The sequence below is a fragment of the Puma concolor genome, chromosome B3 (assembly GCF_028749965.1).
Source record: "Puma concolor isolate L17-30 chromosome B3, mPumCon1.1.hap2, whole genome shotgun sequence".
NCBI lineage: Eukaryota > Metazoa > Chordata > Mammalia > Carnivora > Felidae > Puma > Puma concolor.
This window is the reverse complement of record NC_141672.1, coordinates 109,842,298-109,857,384: the sequence shown is the minus strand read 5'-3', so window position 1 is coordinate 109,857,384 and position 15,087 is coordinate 109,842,298. Positions and strand designations below refer to the sequence as shown.

The following is a 15,087-nucleotide window of genomic DNA, read 5'->3' as shown; positions in this document are numbered from 1 at the left end:
CAGCCAAAAGGGAGAAAAATCTTTCAGACTGAAAACAGTGGTAATACTTGTCAAAGGCGCCTCTGTTTTGTGCAAATGGTCCACCCCCAAAAATGGGTAACTAAGAGAGACTATGAATAGAAATGACTGTACATCCTGGGAAGATAACTAATCAAGAATCTCAGCCACCAGTCCATCTCCCTCCCCGACTCCCCTCAGTTGAGCATCAGATCCAGGAGAGGAGGCAGGACCAGAGCTGAGAGGTAAGAAACAGTCTTCAACCCCATTCCAAAATCCAACAGAACTGGGATTTGGAATGTCATACACCCCTTCCCCAAGCTAGGAACTGGTACTGATTCATTCCTTATCCTGTAAGTCTGGAGCTTGGAACTTCACCTACAGTGACTGCGGGTGTCATGAGAACTGCCTCTGAGGACCTCACAGTTAAGGTTAAAGAGGAGAAGCAGTGCTGCATATGCCAGGGGGCGCTGTAGCTCACCGCTAATGCTTCTGATCCCTGTAAGAATTCCTGCCTGGTCAAAATGATTTAGAGTAGATTAAACCGAGAATAATTCTCCAGCACTTTAGCTAATTTTATGGGTAGGGGAGGAAAAAAAGGGAAGAAAAAAATAAAGCAAAAATGTATGCAGTCCAAGTAAACCTCACTCACCCCATTTTTCTTTCTTTACACTATTTTAATGCAGGTGCTTGTGGAATGGACAGACGTCAGAACACATACATTATGGACAAAGGCTTCAAAGGTAGAGTATCCAATCCTGACGTCCCATTAGAAAGGGCTTAGCAAGATAAAGAGTGCAGATCTGACATGACCAGGAATTCTACCAGAGACACTGCGCACATCTCTTCCCCTCATTCCCCAAAAAAGTAAAAAGACCACAGGACCTGGGGCTGCTGGGTAGCTCTGCTCAGGAGGAGCAATCATAATAATAATGAATTTATATTTCGATTTAAGTTGCACCTGCTTAGCAAGCGCTTGTGGGTTTTTTATAGATGCCAACTAAATGTCTTCGGAAATGTAGAATGTCATTATCCAACCAATTAGTATGAGTTAAATTGATTATAAAATCTGAAATAAAGTCAATCTACCCGCCCCAGAGGCCTCCTGTCGTTGTGCTGGTGAGGAATGCCACCCTGCACCTGCTGGCTTTCTGGAGCACAAGGAATGAAAATAATACCTAGTGTTAATACCGTATGGTACTCCACCCTTGACATCTGTGCCTCTGAAAGCAGGGAAAGTCAGGACTAATCCTTAGCACATGGGAAATGCGAGGTGGCTCATCCTTCTAGGACATCTGTGGGTGAAGCCAAAGATAAAGGTCAGGTCCTGCCCTGGGCTTAGGCCCTACATTTAAGTAATAGAATGTGTGAAATAGAAACCGTGTCACTTATTACTCTGTCAAATATTAATGGTGACCTTAGACTGGGAGCTCTCCAAGGCCTTGTTTCCTCATCTGCAAAGTCAGGATACTTATACCTGTCCTATTGTCTAATAAGGTTATCATGAGTAGCCAATAAAAAAAAAAAAAAAAACACATTATGGGAAGTGTTTTTTGCATATTGTAGAGGGTTGTACTAATGTAATAGGGCTGTCCTTTTGTCTCTTGAGGTCTATTTAGGAGTCTCAACCACACTGAGAGAGATGGCTGACAGCAAAGATTCCAATGGATATATCCTAGATCTAGCTGTGCACCAGAATCACCTGGAAAGCTTGTTAAACAGACAGTTGTCCACACCCCATCTTCCCAAGACTCTGAAGCAGATCTAGAGTGGAGCCCTGGAATCCGCATTTGTAATGAGTACTTCAGGATATTCTTATGCAGCACATCACCCAACTAACACTTAAGAACCACTGATCTAGACTGACCCAGATTCCTCAATTACTGGTTCTGGTCTTTCAGAGTGAGCCTTAGTTATACCTGAGACACAACTATTTCCTAAATAAGAAGAGCTAGTCATCTATAGTCTATAGCCCTTGGTTATTAGAAGTGGGGTGAGCTAGGGGTAGGCGATACTAAAGCAGGGAGGGCAAGTCTCCATGAACACATGTTAGGATGTGCACACCACAAGAGAACAATCTGAGGACAGAGGTCAACCCCTAGGCTCCTGGCCAGCCAAAGGACACTACTCCCCTAGGAGCATCAATTCTGGCCATTTTCTGCATATTAACTTAAACCATCCAAATGGAGGCAAGTACCATTACAGTAGTGAGGCTACAAACAGAAAAGAAAGCTCTACTGTTTTATCACTGTGACCTGGGACTTCAGTTTCTTTCTCAAAGATCTGGACAGCAAAGATCTCTTTAGAGACTTCCCAGTTCTCAAAATATGCATGACTCAGGCATGAATAAGCTCACACAGGCCCAAACACCTCAATAAAATGAGCACCCAACTTTCCTATGCACTTTGTTTTATGATTAGGGTAACTGCTTTCAGACTCGCAACCATAAATGTCAAACAAAGCTAAGGAGGGCAGGGTCTCTGCCTCAGCGTCATTCATTCCTCATTTGTGGGATCATGTATCTGAGCCTGTAAGTGCAAGGAAGGCCAGATTTTGTTTTACCACTCTGGCTATAAACATCCTTTAAATTCGAGAAAAGAAGGCTGTCTAGGTAAATATGCCACCAGATGTTAGGAACCAACACATCAGAACAAGAGATTTCAAAAAGAGGAAAATGAAATGTCACAGTTTGGAACTTTACAGAACTATTTGCCAAAGTTATGGAATAAACCCCACTAACTGGCTGAACTCCCAATAAACATTTAATAAACTAGTCTGTACCAGGAATGATTACTTTCTAAAACTATTGGGCCAAACCAAATGAGAACCCTAAGAGTCTGAGTGTTCTCTGAACTCACTGGGAAAGAGCCTGGCCTGTAAGTTTTGGATTCTGTTCCTAGTTCTTACTGTGTGGCAATGACTAGGTCACACTGTTACTTCCTGAGTGTTGGTTTCTACCTCTGTTCCAAGGATGAGGTTGTAACTAGCCCCATCTCTAAGGCCCCCTCTAGGACCTTAATCCTTGTTACTGAAGACCTCCACTCACTGTCATCCTGGAGTTGCACACCACCACACACATTGCTGCACTAACCCCATTTTACCCCTAAACACCTGTCCATCTCTCCCCATTCTCCCCCTCAACACAATGATATTGTAACAAACTGCCTTGTGTTCAATTCCTTATCCGTCAGGCATTTAAAGGTGCTACAGAAGAAATCCTCCCCAGTACGCTCCATCACTTTTATGATCCTAAAATCCTGAATCCCACTGTTGCAGCTTCAGGGAAACTACCTGTATGCTCCTTACTAATCCAACCTCCACGTCTCTCCTTGCAGTTACCTTGGGCTGCAAGATGAGTTAGGAGTCCAGTGACCTCCTGAAAACTTTTTTCAGTCAGTGTGACTCTCCTTCTGACCCTGAAATCTCCCTTTTCCTCTCCCCATATCCTGGTCTCTCAATGAAGAAAAGAATGCCAACTTAGGGCCCAGGAAGAAAAAAAGCAGTGTGACTAATAATAATAAGCTGAGAAGAAACAGATGTTCAGTGTCTGGGTTTTCTAAGAGATACTGGCTTTACCTAGATGTTAGTGTGAACCTAAAAGCCTTCTAGGTTCCCACCCACAGTTCAGATCAGATCCTACTTACAGGATGGCCTCGGAAAGTCATTTCCCCTCTCTGGATTTGCCGCTTCCTTTATAAAATGAAGAGGTATAGGCTCATTTCCAAGGCCCCGAGAAAAAATGCTAAGGCATTATAAAGCTAAGTCTTTGGTCCAGATGCTAGTTACGGGCCGCTGAGGAGTGACTCTCCAAAGCTTAGGTGGCTTTGGTTGAGGCTTCCCCTTTCCTTGCAAAATGCCCTGAAGTGCAGGGACTGGCTAGTGTAGGGTGGGGCTGTAAAAGGATGGGGAAGTGCCAGAGAGAGGTTAGTTACTCTTCCCCTTACCCCACCCTCCCTGAGGGCAGGCAGGTAGATGACTCAGCTGGAGAAAAGAATAGCTTTCTAAAGTGTAAGTTTTTCAGCTAGCCTGGCCCTTTCCTCCCTCCAGTTCCCCAAAATAGAATCCAGATGATTTTATTATCCAACACCCTCTCTCACCCACCTCAACACATACATGCTTCTCCATCCTTTCTTTCACTCTGGGCCCTTTAGGAGATACAGCTTCTCCTTAAAACGAATCCCCTCCCCGAACCCCAACTTGTCTTTCATCCACTTAGGTGCATCCCCTGCTGCACAGCAAACTATTTACAGTAGTCCCCCTTACCTGCAGTTTTGCTTTCCGTGGTTTCAGTTACCCGTAGTCAACAGTGATCCAGAAGCACATGATCAAGGCCAATCAATAGTGGCCTGTCACAATGCCTAGGTCATTCACCTCACCTCACCATCGCAAGAAGAAAGGTGAGTGCAGTACAGTATTTTGACAGAAACCCCATTCACGTAACATCTATTACATTATATTGTTATAATTGTTCTATTATTGTTAATCTCTTATCGTACCTGACTTATAAGTTAAACTCTATCATCGGTATGTATGCAAAGGAAAAAACAACAGTATATAAAGGGTTCAGTACCATCTGTGGTTTCATGCATCCACTGGGGGTCGTGGACAAGTATCCCTGTGGATTGGGGAAGGCAGGAGACTACTGCATACCTCCAAATTTGAAGGCAGCCTTGATTTTTCTGGTGGAAATGAGAAGAGGGGCACTACTGGCTGACTGTGGCTCTTTTCAGCTTTGCTCTACAGCTTCAAGACTCCCCCACTGCCACAAATAAATTGATCATGGGATATCCACCAAAAGCTTAGAGCTTGGCCTTTCTCTCCCAGCAGGGCTTGGCCCCCATCGATAGAAGGTATTCCTCGTTGAGGGTAAAACAAAGCTGTTGTAGCTACAGTTTGCATTGAAAGATACAGAACAGGAGCACAAGTAACCAGATGGAAGGAGGAAAACACCATGACTAGATACCAGAGAAGATGGGTTGAGTCGTAACTTGACCACTTACGAGCATCAAGCAAACTTTATGAGCTTCGCTGTCCTCATTTCTGAAGTAGTAATCCTAGTCCTTCGTGTCCAGCCCTCTTCACAGACGTAACAAGTTTCAAATGACCTAAATGGAGTGAAGATACTAGCTATAAGGGCTACCTTTTTTTAGAAAACATGCAACTAAGGCACCCACCAATCAAAGTAAAAGGATGTGTCTGGGTGAGAAGGTAGGGGTGGGGTGTTAGGACTTTTCACTCAGGAGACAGCCTTTCTTTAAGCAATTCTAGTCTCAGCTTCCAACAAGCAGCTCTGAGTCCTGAGTACTGCCTTACTCCTTGGCTACCAAGTTCAGAGACCAGAGTGGGACCGATGGACTATGCTGGGGTTCTTGGACATACTTCCAGCCCTTGTACTAAGAAACAAAGTAGTAAAAAGGAAGGAAGGGAAGGAAAGAGGGAAGAAAGGAAAGAAAAAAAAAAAGAGAGAAAACAAAGAACTCAGTAGAAGCAGCTTTATGTGGCTCTGGGCAGGTTGTGGCCCAGGACTCACAGGACCTGCGTCCCCCTTTCTTCATGAGAGCCTCACCAACAGCTGGGCCTGCTCATTGTCTAGCAAGAATGTTTTCTCTCACTCCTCTCTTGGGTTCTATATGCTACAAAGAGGCCACAATCTGCAATGGGACCAAGGCCAACATCCTCTCTCTACCTGTGGGCCAGGGTGAGATGGAAAATGTTCTGAGCCTGGTTCTGGAGCATGCTCTACTACCGATGAGCAGTGTGACCCTGGGGAAGTCACTTCCTCACTCCAAGCTTCAGTTTCCTCATTAGCAATAAATAAGGGGAAGAGAGAAGAATTATTGTTCTAAGCTAGATCACAGGTATTGTGAACACTTGAATGAATTAATGGGTGAATGTACTTTTGTACAAGATTAAGGAAATGTTACCCTCTGAAACAAACATCGGTAACCCTGCACTAGCAGAAAAGGAGATCCCCTCCCACCCAGTCACCTGTTACAGGAGAAAAGACTGCTAGTGGTAGCAAACATCTCAACTTGCATCCACATGGAGTGTTCTGCTCTCCTTGGACCTAAGGGAACAGCTAGTCACCCCATGAGTTACAATGATCAATTTTTTTTTTTTTTTAACATTTTCATTAATCTCACAAGCTGGAGGCAGAAAGCATGTGATGGTTCTAGTGGAAAACTGTCCAAGAATTTCACCATCTGCTACCACTTACAGAAATTTAAAGCTGAGAAATATAGAAATTTCACCATCTGCTACCACTTATAGAAATTTAGACCTCTGAAGACCACTCATGACTGACAAGTCATGCAACTCCATGCTTATTTCTGGACCCCCTGGCTGGCAGATCCTCACAGAATGAGGGCCTGAATTGCCAGAGGAGAGAATCAACTGCTTTTTAAAGGCCATCAGAACAGTCTTGCCTCACTTGGGATGATCTAGAAGCTGCACTGATAGTCTCAGGCTGAAGGAGGGGCTCCCCTTCCCTTTTGTGACTCCCAGTCCCAAAGAAAACACTTTCTTCTTCCAGTGAGCCACAGTTACTTTGCCTCATATTTGGAATTCAGTTTGCATCCTTTTGTACCCTAACATACCCTGAAGTCTTGGGGATGATGCACTAGACAGGCAGCAGGAGAGGAAGCAGTTCTCCTGGTATCAGAAAAAGATACTGTCAAAATAGGTTTCAGTTAGCATTCACAAGAACTAAGGTAAGTGACCCCAGGGATACGCTGTGAGGCTTACTTGAAAACAGGAACTTTCCAAAGGCTAGCCTGAGACCCAGGTGCTTTTCACATCTCTATTACACTTCAGTCAGCCCCACCTCTGATCACAACCTTCTCAAGAGCAGGGATGCCACCAGCCAAAGTTTGCTGCCTAAAAGTTGCCCACACCTGTGCCAAAACACACACCTACTTCTTTTTGAATCTAAGCTTCTTAGTCATCAAATAGAATTCAGAGGAAGAATGATATCACAGAACAAACAGGCCAAGAAGTCCCAAGGCATGCATTCAAGTTTTGGCACTGCTATTTATGAGCTTATGTGACATCAGCCAAGTCACTTCATCTCTCTGGGGCTTCATCCTATAAAATACAAACTATCAACCATCTCTGAAGGATTTTGTAAAAAAGTAAATAATAGATGTGAAAGCACATTACAGATACCATAAAATAATCCTGTTCTGGTGCTAGAACTGACAGCCAAAAGCAAAAATGTTCCTGTCCCTCCAAAAATGTAGGTTTCTTTAAGAAAAGAACTCTCCCTACCTAGGAAACCACTCCAACATATTTAAGAAGGAAATCTTGGGTTATCACAGGCTTTGACAGCTCTAGGATCCTGAAGGCACATAAACTGCAATCTGTTTCCGGTATTGAAATTAAGTCTTATGTCCTCTCATGTCCTAAGAAATCTTTCTTGCCTTACAGATTACATGAAAGAATCCGTGTGCAGTTCTAGCACTTGTTCCTTGAATAGCAGTGAAAACCCTTACGCCACAATTAAGGACCCACCCATCCTCACCTGCAAGCTTCCAGAAAGCAGCTATGTAGAAATGAAGTCGCCTGTGCACAGAGGGTCTCCGTACACAGATATACCATCCTTGTCGACATCTAATAAAAATATATATGAAGTTGGTAGGTGTCTCAAATAAGTAACTTAGTGAAATCAGGGCAATAGTGCAGTATCCGAAGTCAAACAAGCCCTCTCCACTCACCCGGTCTTGAAAACACACCCTTCTTTTGTTGCTTTTTAAGGAATCCAAGGCGAACAGTCTTTCCCAGGACTACCCTCCTCTCTCACGCAGGAAATCAAATTCTCGTATTAACTGTGCTTGAAAAAAACACCAGGACTAGTATGAATCAGAAATGCTGGGGGGTGGGGAGTCAGTGGGTATATACACACGCGTGCACACACACACACACTTCAACTGATTGCTGATACAAATCCCAGTTTAAAAAAGAAAACAATCAGAACAGACATTTGCCAAGTTTCTAACCACCGTCTCCTACCTTCTTCGTTTCACCTATGTCTCTGGGCTCGTGGATGACACTCCTACCTCTAGGATATTCTAAACCTCTTGGTTTTAACCCAGAGCCTGGGATTCTAATAGTATACTCATTTAGGTTTTCCATTTCATGAGCAAGCCTCAGTCATAACCCTCATATATTTATCAGATTTATAAATCCCTGGCTTCTCTCCCTATCGAGTTAAATAGAACTCTTTACCCCCCAACAAGGCAACCAAAGCTAATCTGTTCTCTGAACTCATTTTTCACTATATTCCTTAGAGCCCACAATCAGTGTGGTCCAAGAAGGCCTCGGTCATAACTCCAGCTATATCCAGAATCCATACGACCTACCTAGGAACAGCCATATTCCTGGTCATTATGACCTCCTCCCAGTAAGACAAAGCCCTGCCAATGGGCCCTCCCAGGACAAGCAGTCTTAAGAGAGAAGCCTCTCTCTTGCAATGCGCTCTGCTGAATATTCTGACTCTCTGAAAGAAGACAATCCCTTGACTTGAAATAATGACACAGAATGACTTCAGCTGCGTGTTAGTTATTACTTTCACCTGGAACTAAAGAAGAGCTTCCAAGTGGGACTGAGGTCATTGTTCAAAAGGTCTGTTCACAAAGGCAAATCCTATCCACCCACCCACACCCAACCCAAAATACCCAGGACTATATAGGATCTTTTAAAACATTTCAGATACAGCTACTGAACATCAGCTAAATATATATATTGACATACTTAATCATCTGAAAATGATGCTTAAGAAAACACGTAGCATAGGTTTCACAAACTTCCTAGGGGGAAGGGGAAACTGGGGAGGGGAATGGGTTACTTTAAAGCACCTGAAATGTATATGTACTTTTGGTTGCTGTTACCTTCCACCTGTTTTATTACCTAAATAATACACAAACACAAACTGCTAATATCACCACTAAAGTACCTACACATGTATGTCTGATCCACCCATCACAATGGCCAAGATTACAGCGTACAGTCTAATACTGACAACTTCAATTTTTTAAAAGTAAGACTTTAATAAATACAGATGAACTTTCCCTCTTCTGCCCTTCGTGGTAGTAGGAGGGGGAAAGTTTTCCAAAGCGCAGCAGCAGCCTCTTTCAGTCTACAACGATTTCTAGGCCAGCTTTACCAAATCTTGCTGATTCAAGGTTCAACAACATTGCCCAGTCCTGGCCTTGTCATGTCTCCTTACTCCATCCAATACCTGAGTCATTCCAGGTGAACTAGAACTCTGAGATGATGTTTTAAGCAATCAGTCACAGACTGGTGTGAATTAAGCATCCCTAAAAACAGCTGTTTGGCCTCCCATATTTATTTGGTTGGCATTCCTCGAGTCAGACGAGTACTTGCTTTCAAGCATTTCTTTGTAAATCTTGAGCTTGATATAGTATAGGACCTAAAAGTGTAGAGGAAATTGGACAAAAGTGGATAGAGCAAGTTTAACAGTCTGCTTAAAGTACATTATGCTTCTTGATGGAAATGAAATGATCAAATAAAGACTGTAATCAGGTGCTGTAACATGATGTAAAACTTCACAGTAAACAGCATATAAGGGTATGAAGTGTTTCTACTGAAAACCACCACCTACTCAGAGGGCCAAAAACGTATCAAAACGAGCTCATGCTCCAGATCCCAGTATTTGGATGTGTCCATACCTCCCACTAGTAGTAAACACAGGTAGACGGGGGCTCAGGAGTCAAAATGGAGCCAATTCCCAAGCCCTAAAAAAGAGGACCTCCTCACAAGAATTCAAGACCATAAGGGCAAACCGAGGAAACTAAAGGCCACCCGTATACTACTCCATTCTGATAAGAGTCCAGCCAGTAAAAATTCCTTCCAAAGAGGTATACAGAAGAGGGACTCAACGGGTATAGAGCTGGCATATAGCTGCTACAGGAAGTGTGGGAGTTCTGAGGCCCTTGATACAACCTGGAAGTCTGCCATGGAACCCATTAGTTTGGGCAATAACCAGCAAAAGCAAGAAAAGAAATAAATGAGTAAATCCCCCTCCCTCACTTCACACAAGGCTTAAGCAAATTTTATCGTTAGGGGAAAATATAGAATACTTACATGAATGCTGCATGTGTGCATGGGAGCAAGTGATCAGCAATAGCAAATTTCCTTTCCACTGAAGCCTTACAAAATAGAAATACTAGAAAATTCCTTTGTAGACCCAAGTAAATATGTCTCATACATACATAGGAAGAAATAGAGATAAGAGACTTACCTCAGTATGTCAGGGCAGCAAAGTGCTCAATTATCTTTGTAAAGCAAGGATCAAGAAGCATGGTGAAGTCAGATCAGCCAGGAGAAACTTCATCTGAATCCCAGGTTTTATCTTCTTCCCCTACCCTGCATGTACAGTAACTGCTGCCTGGCAAACTGCAAACCAGCAGCAGCATTCAGGTTTCACCTCTTTTTTGCCAACTATCTCATGGGCAAAATTCGGCAAGAGGTAGTTAGCATGGTGGAATTGCTAAAGCGCTGGGTCAGGAGAGTTACTTGCCCTCTCTGGACTCCTTTCTTCCTTGTGTATTAAAAAGGAGAGAAGTAGAGGGTAAGGGAGCTCTCACAACCCCTCAGCTCTGGCATTCTATGATTTTTTAAAGAAATGTAATGCAATTAATATTAGGCAGCACAGAGAAGGGAAAGGCAGAGGGTGTGATTAATCTGTGGTGACAACAGCTGCCTTCACATATCTAGGAGTTACTGGTAAGAGACATTTGAATCTTACAAAGCAACTGTTAGGAACTTCCGTCTAGCACTATCACACACAGGTTCGTGGTCAACCTGTATATGAGCACTGTGCATTTTATTGGCAACTTGGAAAGATCTGTGTGATTATTTTACAGAAACTAGTTTTCACTCAAAGTGATGTGCATACAATTCAAACAAATAAAGAAAACACTATTATTGTACAATAGCATAAGTGAAACTATGAAATGGCAATACTTTTTTAAATAACCCAGATTTGTAATATATTTGTTCACTGTGCAGAGGAATCGTACCTTGTACAAAATAAAATGAATTTCTCGAACTAATTTAACAAGAATGCCTACTGTTGTCTTGCACATTGAAAATGTATCTATAATCTACAACTTAGGTTTAAAAGGCAGAACTAAACTATATTTTGTGTGGTCACTTTAGGCAGCCAGAAAAGTGAAAATTATCCCAACAGATACTTGAAAATAAAGTGAACAAGCCCTATCATATTTATGAGAGTCCCTTCTTTAAAGTAATGAATAGGAGTAACATATTCTTATTTATGTCCAAAGATTGAAAAATCTCATACACGTCAAATATTCAAATAGAGAATTTCTCTGCTTTCACAAAGACTGAACTCAAAGGCCTGTGCTCAGCTCCAGAGGCACAAAGGTACTTCTATGGAATGGAATAAAAGCAAGTGAAAGGGCCACCTAATTTGCATAAGTGCAGTGAATAGCTTTCCACTAGTAGAAGTTATCACCCAGTACATTACAGTGGGTGCATGTTTTAGGACCTTTTAAAACAACCTTGTGACCTAACTGGTAAAGAGGCAGCAGGATTAATTTTGTAGTAAAACACAGATGCTAAAAAAATAGCTTACTGAATGCTTTCAAAAGTATAAGTTTAAAATTCTTCCTTCATAGTTTCAAAGTTTGTACATAATCCTATTTAAGTCAAAGTAAAAGCTTTCAACTTATCAGTTCCCAAGGCTTACATGACACTCAGAAGTTATTCCCACTGAATAAAATGTTTAACCAAGAATAATACATTTTTGTTAGAGACTAAGACCATTCAGAAATGATCTTCCTAAGACAATTCTCAAGGGCTGGAGCTTGACTTCTCAGTGAAAGACAAAACATCAAGAGTTTTAAGGCTAACAAAGGTATTTACTGAGAACAGTAATATTAGATTATGACTTACAAGGCTCAGAATACTACCCAATACCATAAGTGATAACCAAAGGCTGCAGGCTGTACACTCAACACAGAAGATTCAAGAATGATACATTCTATGAGCCATTCATCTAACTGGACGGAAGGCAGAAGAGGCCCATTTAATTAGTATGTGACAACAGGAGATAGAAAAATCTTTCTCAGAAGGGATGGATGGGTACACAGGGATTCATTATACTATAATTTATACTTTATATAAATGCTGTATTATAATCATACCAATCATAATTTTACACAACTTTTAATTAAAACATTTTTAGCCTGAATGGTAACTTTCAAACTATAGCTCCCAAGCGAAACTAGAATGAATCCTAGGATTAGCCCCCTCACTCTTTTAGATGTTCCTTCTTTATTGTTCTGACATGGAGTAGTAGAAGGGACAGATATTAGGAATATAAGTATGAACAAAGTACATTCCCACACTTATGAATCTTATGCTTTTGCAACTAGAAAAGGGCAGAGATAAATGGAGGGCCCTAGGGATTAGTAGGGTACCGATTATACATTTTCTTCCCTGATTTGCAGAACTAGAAAGCAGTGATCCAATCCAAACCCACAGCAGATGGAAGCTCTAGTGTGTAGCAACAAGTTGTGAGATTTCCTCCTCATTCCAGCTTCTACCTCCCAAGCCATTATCTAGCCCAGCAGATGGCCCTCCAGAGCCTTGGATAAGAGAAAGCACAGGGACCTGAGATATTACAAAGTACTGTTATTTAGGCACCCACTTAAATGTAAACCAAAACCAGTAACTGATGATCCTAACAGCTCCTCCAGAGTTGGTCTCCTATCAAAGATAGCCTGCAGAAACAGTCTTGCTTCTTGGGGCTTTCCAGATGTCCCATGTCAGGCATGACCTTCTCCTATCATATTCTTAGGGCCGTGTGATGAAATGCTTTGGCATAGACTAAAACCATAGTCAACTTAAAGATAAGACAAGGATCTGAGAAAATAGTATGCTGAGAATGGAAGTTGTCAAGGGAAATGGGTCTACAAGCAATACTTACTCATTTTATTGGGATGGGAGTAAGAGGCAAGTCCCACTGACTCAAAGACAGAAAAGGAATCCTATTGGCTGGCTACTGATTTTCACCACTACTCTGTACTGGTAAGAGTAGTTAGCAGCAAATATGACGCCTGTGCTGGGACCTATCAATTCTATGCTTAATATTTGGACTATTAAACTAACAGCCAAATAATGCCATTCATGTTATGTGTATTTTGCCATAAAAACCTGTATCCCTGGACTTAATTATTGGTTTCTATTGGATAGCTAGTACTGTGGACTGCTCTACCTTCTTATAGATTCCTTCAAGAGATAATACTAAAAAATTAAACACAAAATGTTTTTAAAAGTTCTCTCTCTCAGACATGAATATATTTTAAAAGGTATATATGAAAAGCCAGCAGAACTTTAACAGTAAAAGCCAATATAAGCAGTTCTCAATTTACAAGTGACATAGCAGCCCATCATGTGCTCCCCACCCCCATGCCCCTTAGCACATATGGTACTCTGAAACTTATGGTAGAAAACCACAGTCATTTTGCAAATGTTCTGAAAGTTTTCATCTCACTGAATGAGGTTAACATGGAAATAATGATAACATTTTAATCAACTTATTGTAAGACCAAAAACATTTGGCAAAGTGATTTTTTACTTATCTATTAAATTTACGTTCAAGTGTATAATACTTTGACTCTACCACCTGAAGAGTTCATTCATAAAAAAACTGAACTGGAGCTGGGATAAACCCCAGGAATAATCTAACCTATTCCTCTCACTAATGGGAAGAAGGTGAGGCTCAGAGATAAAAACTTAAAGAGCTGCGACTAGAATCCTAGTTTTTGTCCCTCAGTCCACTGCTCTAGTACACCTGCCACTTTTAGCATACTTTCTAATATATGCCCAATATCACATATATAAGTGTCCTTTCAGATGTTCCTTCTCTATCCTCCAATTCAATTTTCAGTGAAATTAACCCTTCAATTAAAATTATTTCTCAGCCTATGATCGCCTTTACAGAAGCTGTGATGATACTAGCATTTTTTATTTCATTGTTACCCTCAGCCTCCTATAGCTTGAGGAAACACAACCATTCTTTAAAACATTAGCATGACAACTTCAGTTTATTTGGCATATCATTTAGGTGAGTGGAAAAGGTGGCCTGTCAAATCCCAGAAAGGGTGTGGCATCAGCACGGACCCAACAGGATAACAAAAATCAGCCCTCCTAATTTTAGCACTAGCCTATTATGCTAACCCATTAAAGCATGTGGTGGAAGACGGTCCTTTCAGGGTCTTTGTTCATTTTTTTTTTCCCCACACAAGTAATGCACGCCATGCACAGTTCTTATACAAAATTCAATTTTGTTTTGAATTTTTTTCAGGCTTAAAATGTTTGTGAGACTTCAAACAACCAATCTCTATTTTCCTCCTGTGTTTAAGCGCGTGCGCGCACACACACACACACACACACACACACACACACACACACCCCACTCCATTAATTAAAACCTAACAGGCTAGATTAAGTTCTTAATTATCAACCCAGCCTTTGACTTATTCTGCTTCTGGTACTGGCCAAAACTGTCTAAAAAGTTTTGTTTTCCTCTTTAAGGTAGATGGAAGAAATCAGGACAACAATCAAACCACTGAGAGTATCTGTATTTTGAAAATACAAGTATCACTGAGGACAAAATTTAAGATGTTCATTTTCCCAATGATGAAATAAATATGACTAGCTCTGATGGGCAATCTAAACTCAAGAGGTCTAACTTTTCTGCATAACCTTTCAGAACTTAAAAGACCCCTGGCACAAATCACCAGCTAGCACCCCTTCTTAGAATTAGAATTTAGCATACACAATGCAATGGCTAAAGATACCCTTACAGAGTTACAACCACAATTAAAGAAAAATCATAGATAGCACAGATAACACTTAAGAACAATGACATACAAGTTTAAATCAGGAGGGCTAACTGACTTTCCAGGAGAATAGGTTAAAAAAAAAAAAATTCCAAGTTAAAATAACTGAAAAGCAGGGTCAAACAGCAAAACTCTTCTAAACTGCCTTGAGCCCTAAACTGTCATAGTAATTTAAAACTTAATGTTTCTTACTTGAGAC

General features: G+C 41.4%; 1 protein-coding gene across 11 annotated transcripts in view; it reads left to right on the top strand.

Annotated features, from left to right (window-relative positions):
• The window catches only part of MEGF11 (multiple EGF like domains 11), a 362,425-nt gene extending 351,356 nt beyond the window's left edge, over positions 1-11,069 (top strand). For 7 of the 11 annotated variants that reach the window (XM_086710990.1, XM_086710991.1, XM_086710987.1 and 4 more), the window contains 3 exons: positions 684-740; positions 7,423-7,629; positions 8,283-11,069. In XM_086710990.1, the coding sequence (XP_086567116.1) occupies positions 684-740; positions 7,423-7,629; positions 8,283-8,443 (425 nt within the window). In that variant the 3' untranslated portion in view covers positions 8,444-11,069. Of the gene's footprint in view, positions 1-683; positions 741-7,422; positions 7,631-8,282 lie in introns of those variants that run through there. The other 4 variants (XM_086710993.1, XM_086710994.1, XM_086710995.1 and 1 more) reach the window with 2 other exon arrangements.
• The last annotated feature ends 4,018 nt before the right edge of the window (positions 11,070-15,087 follow it).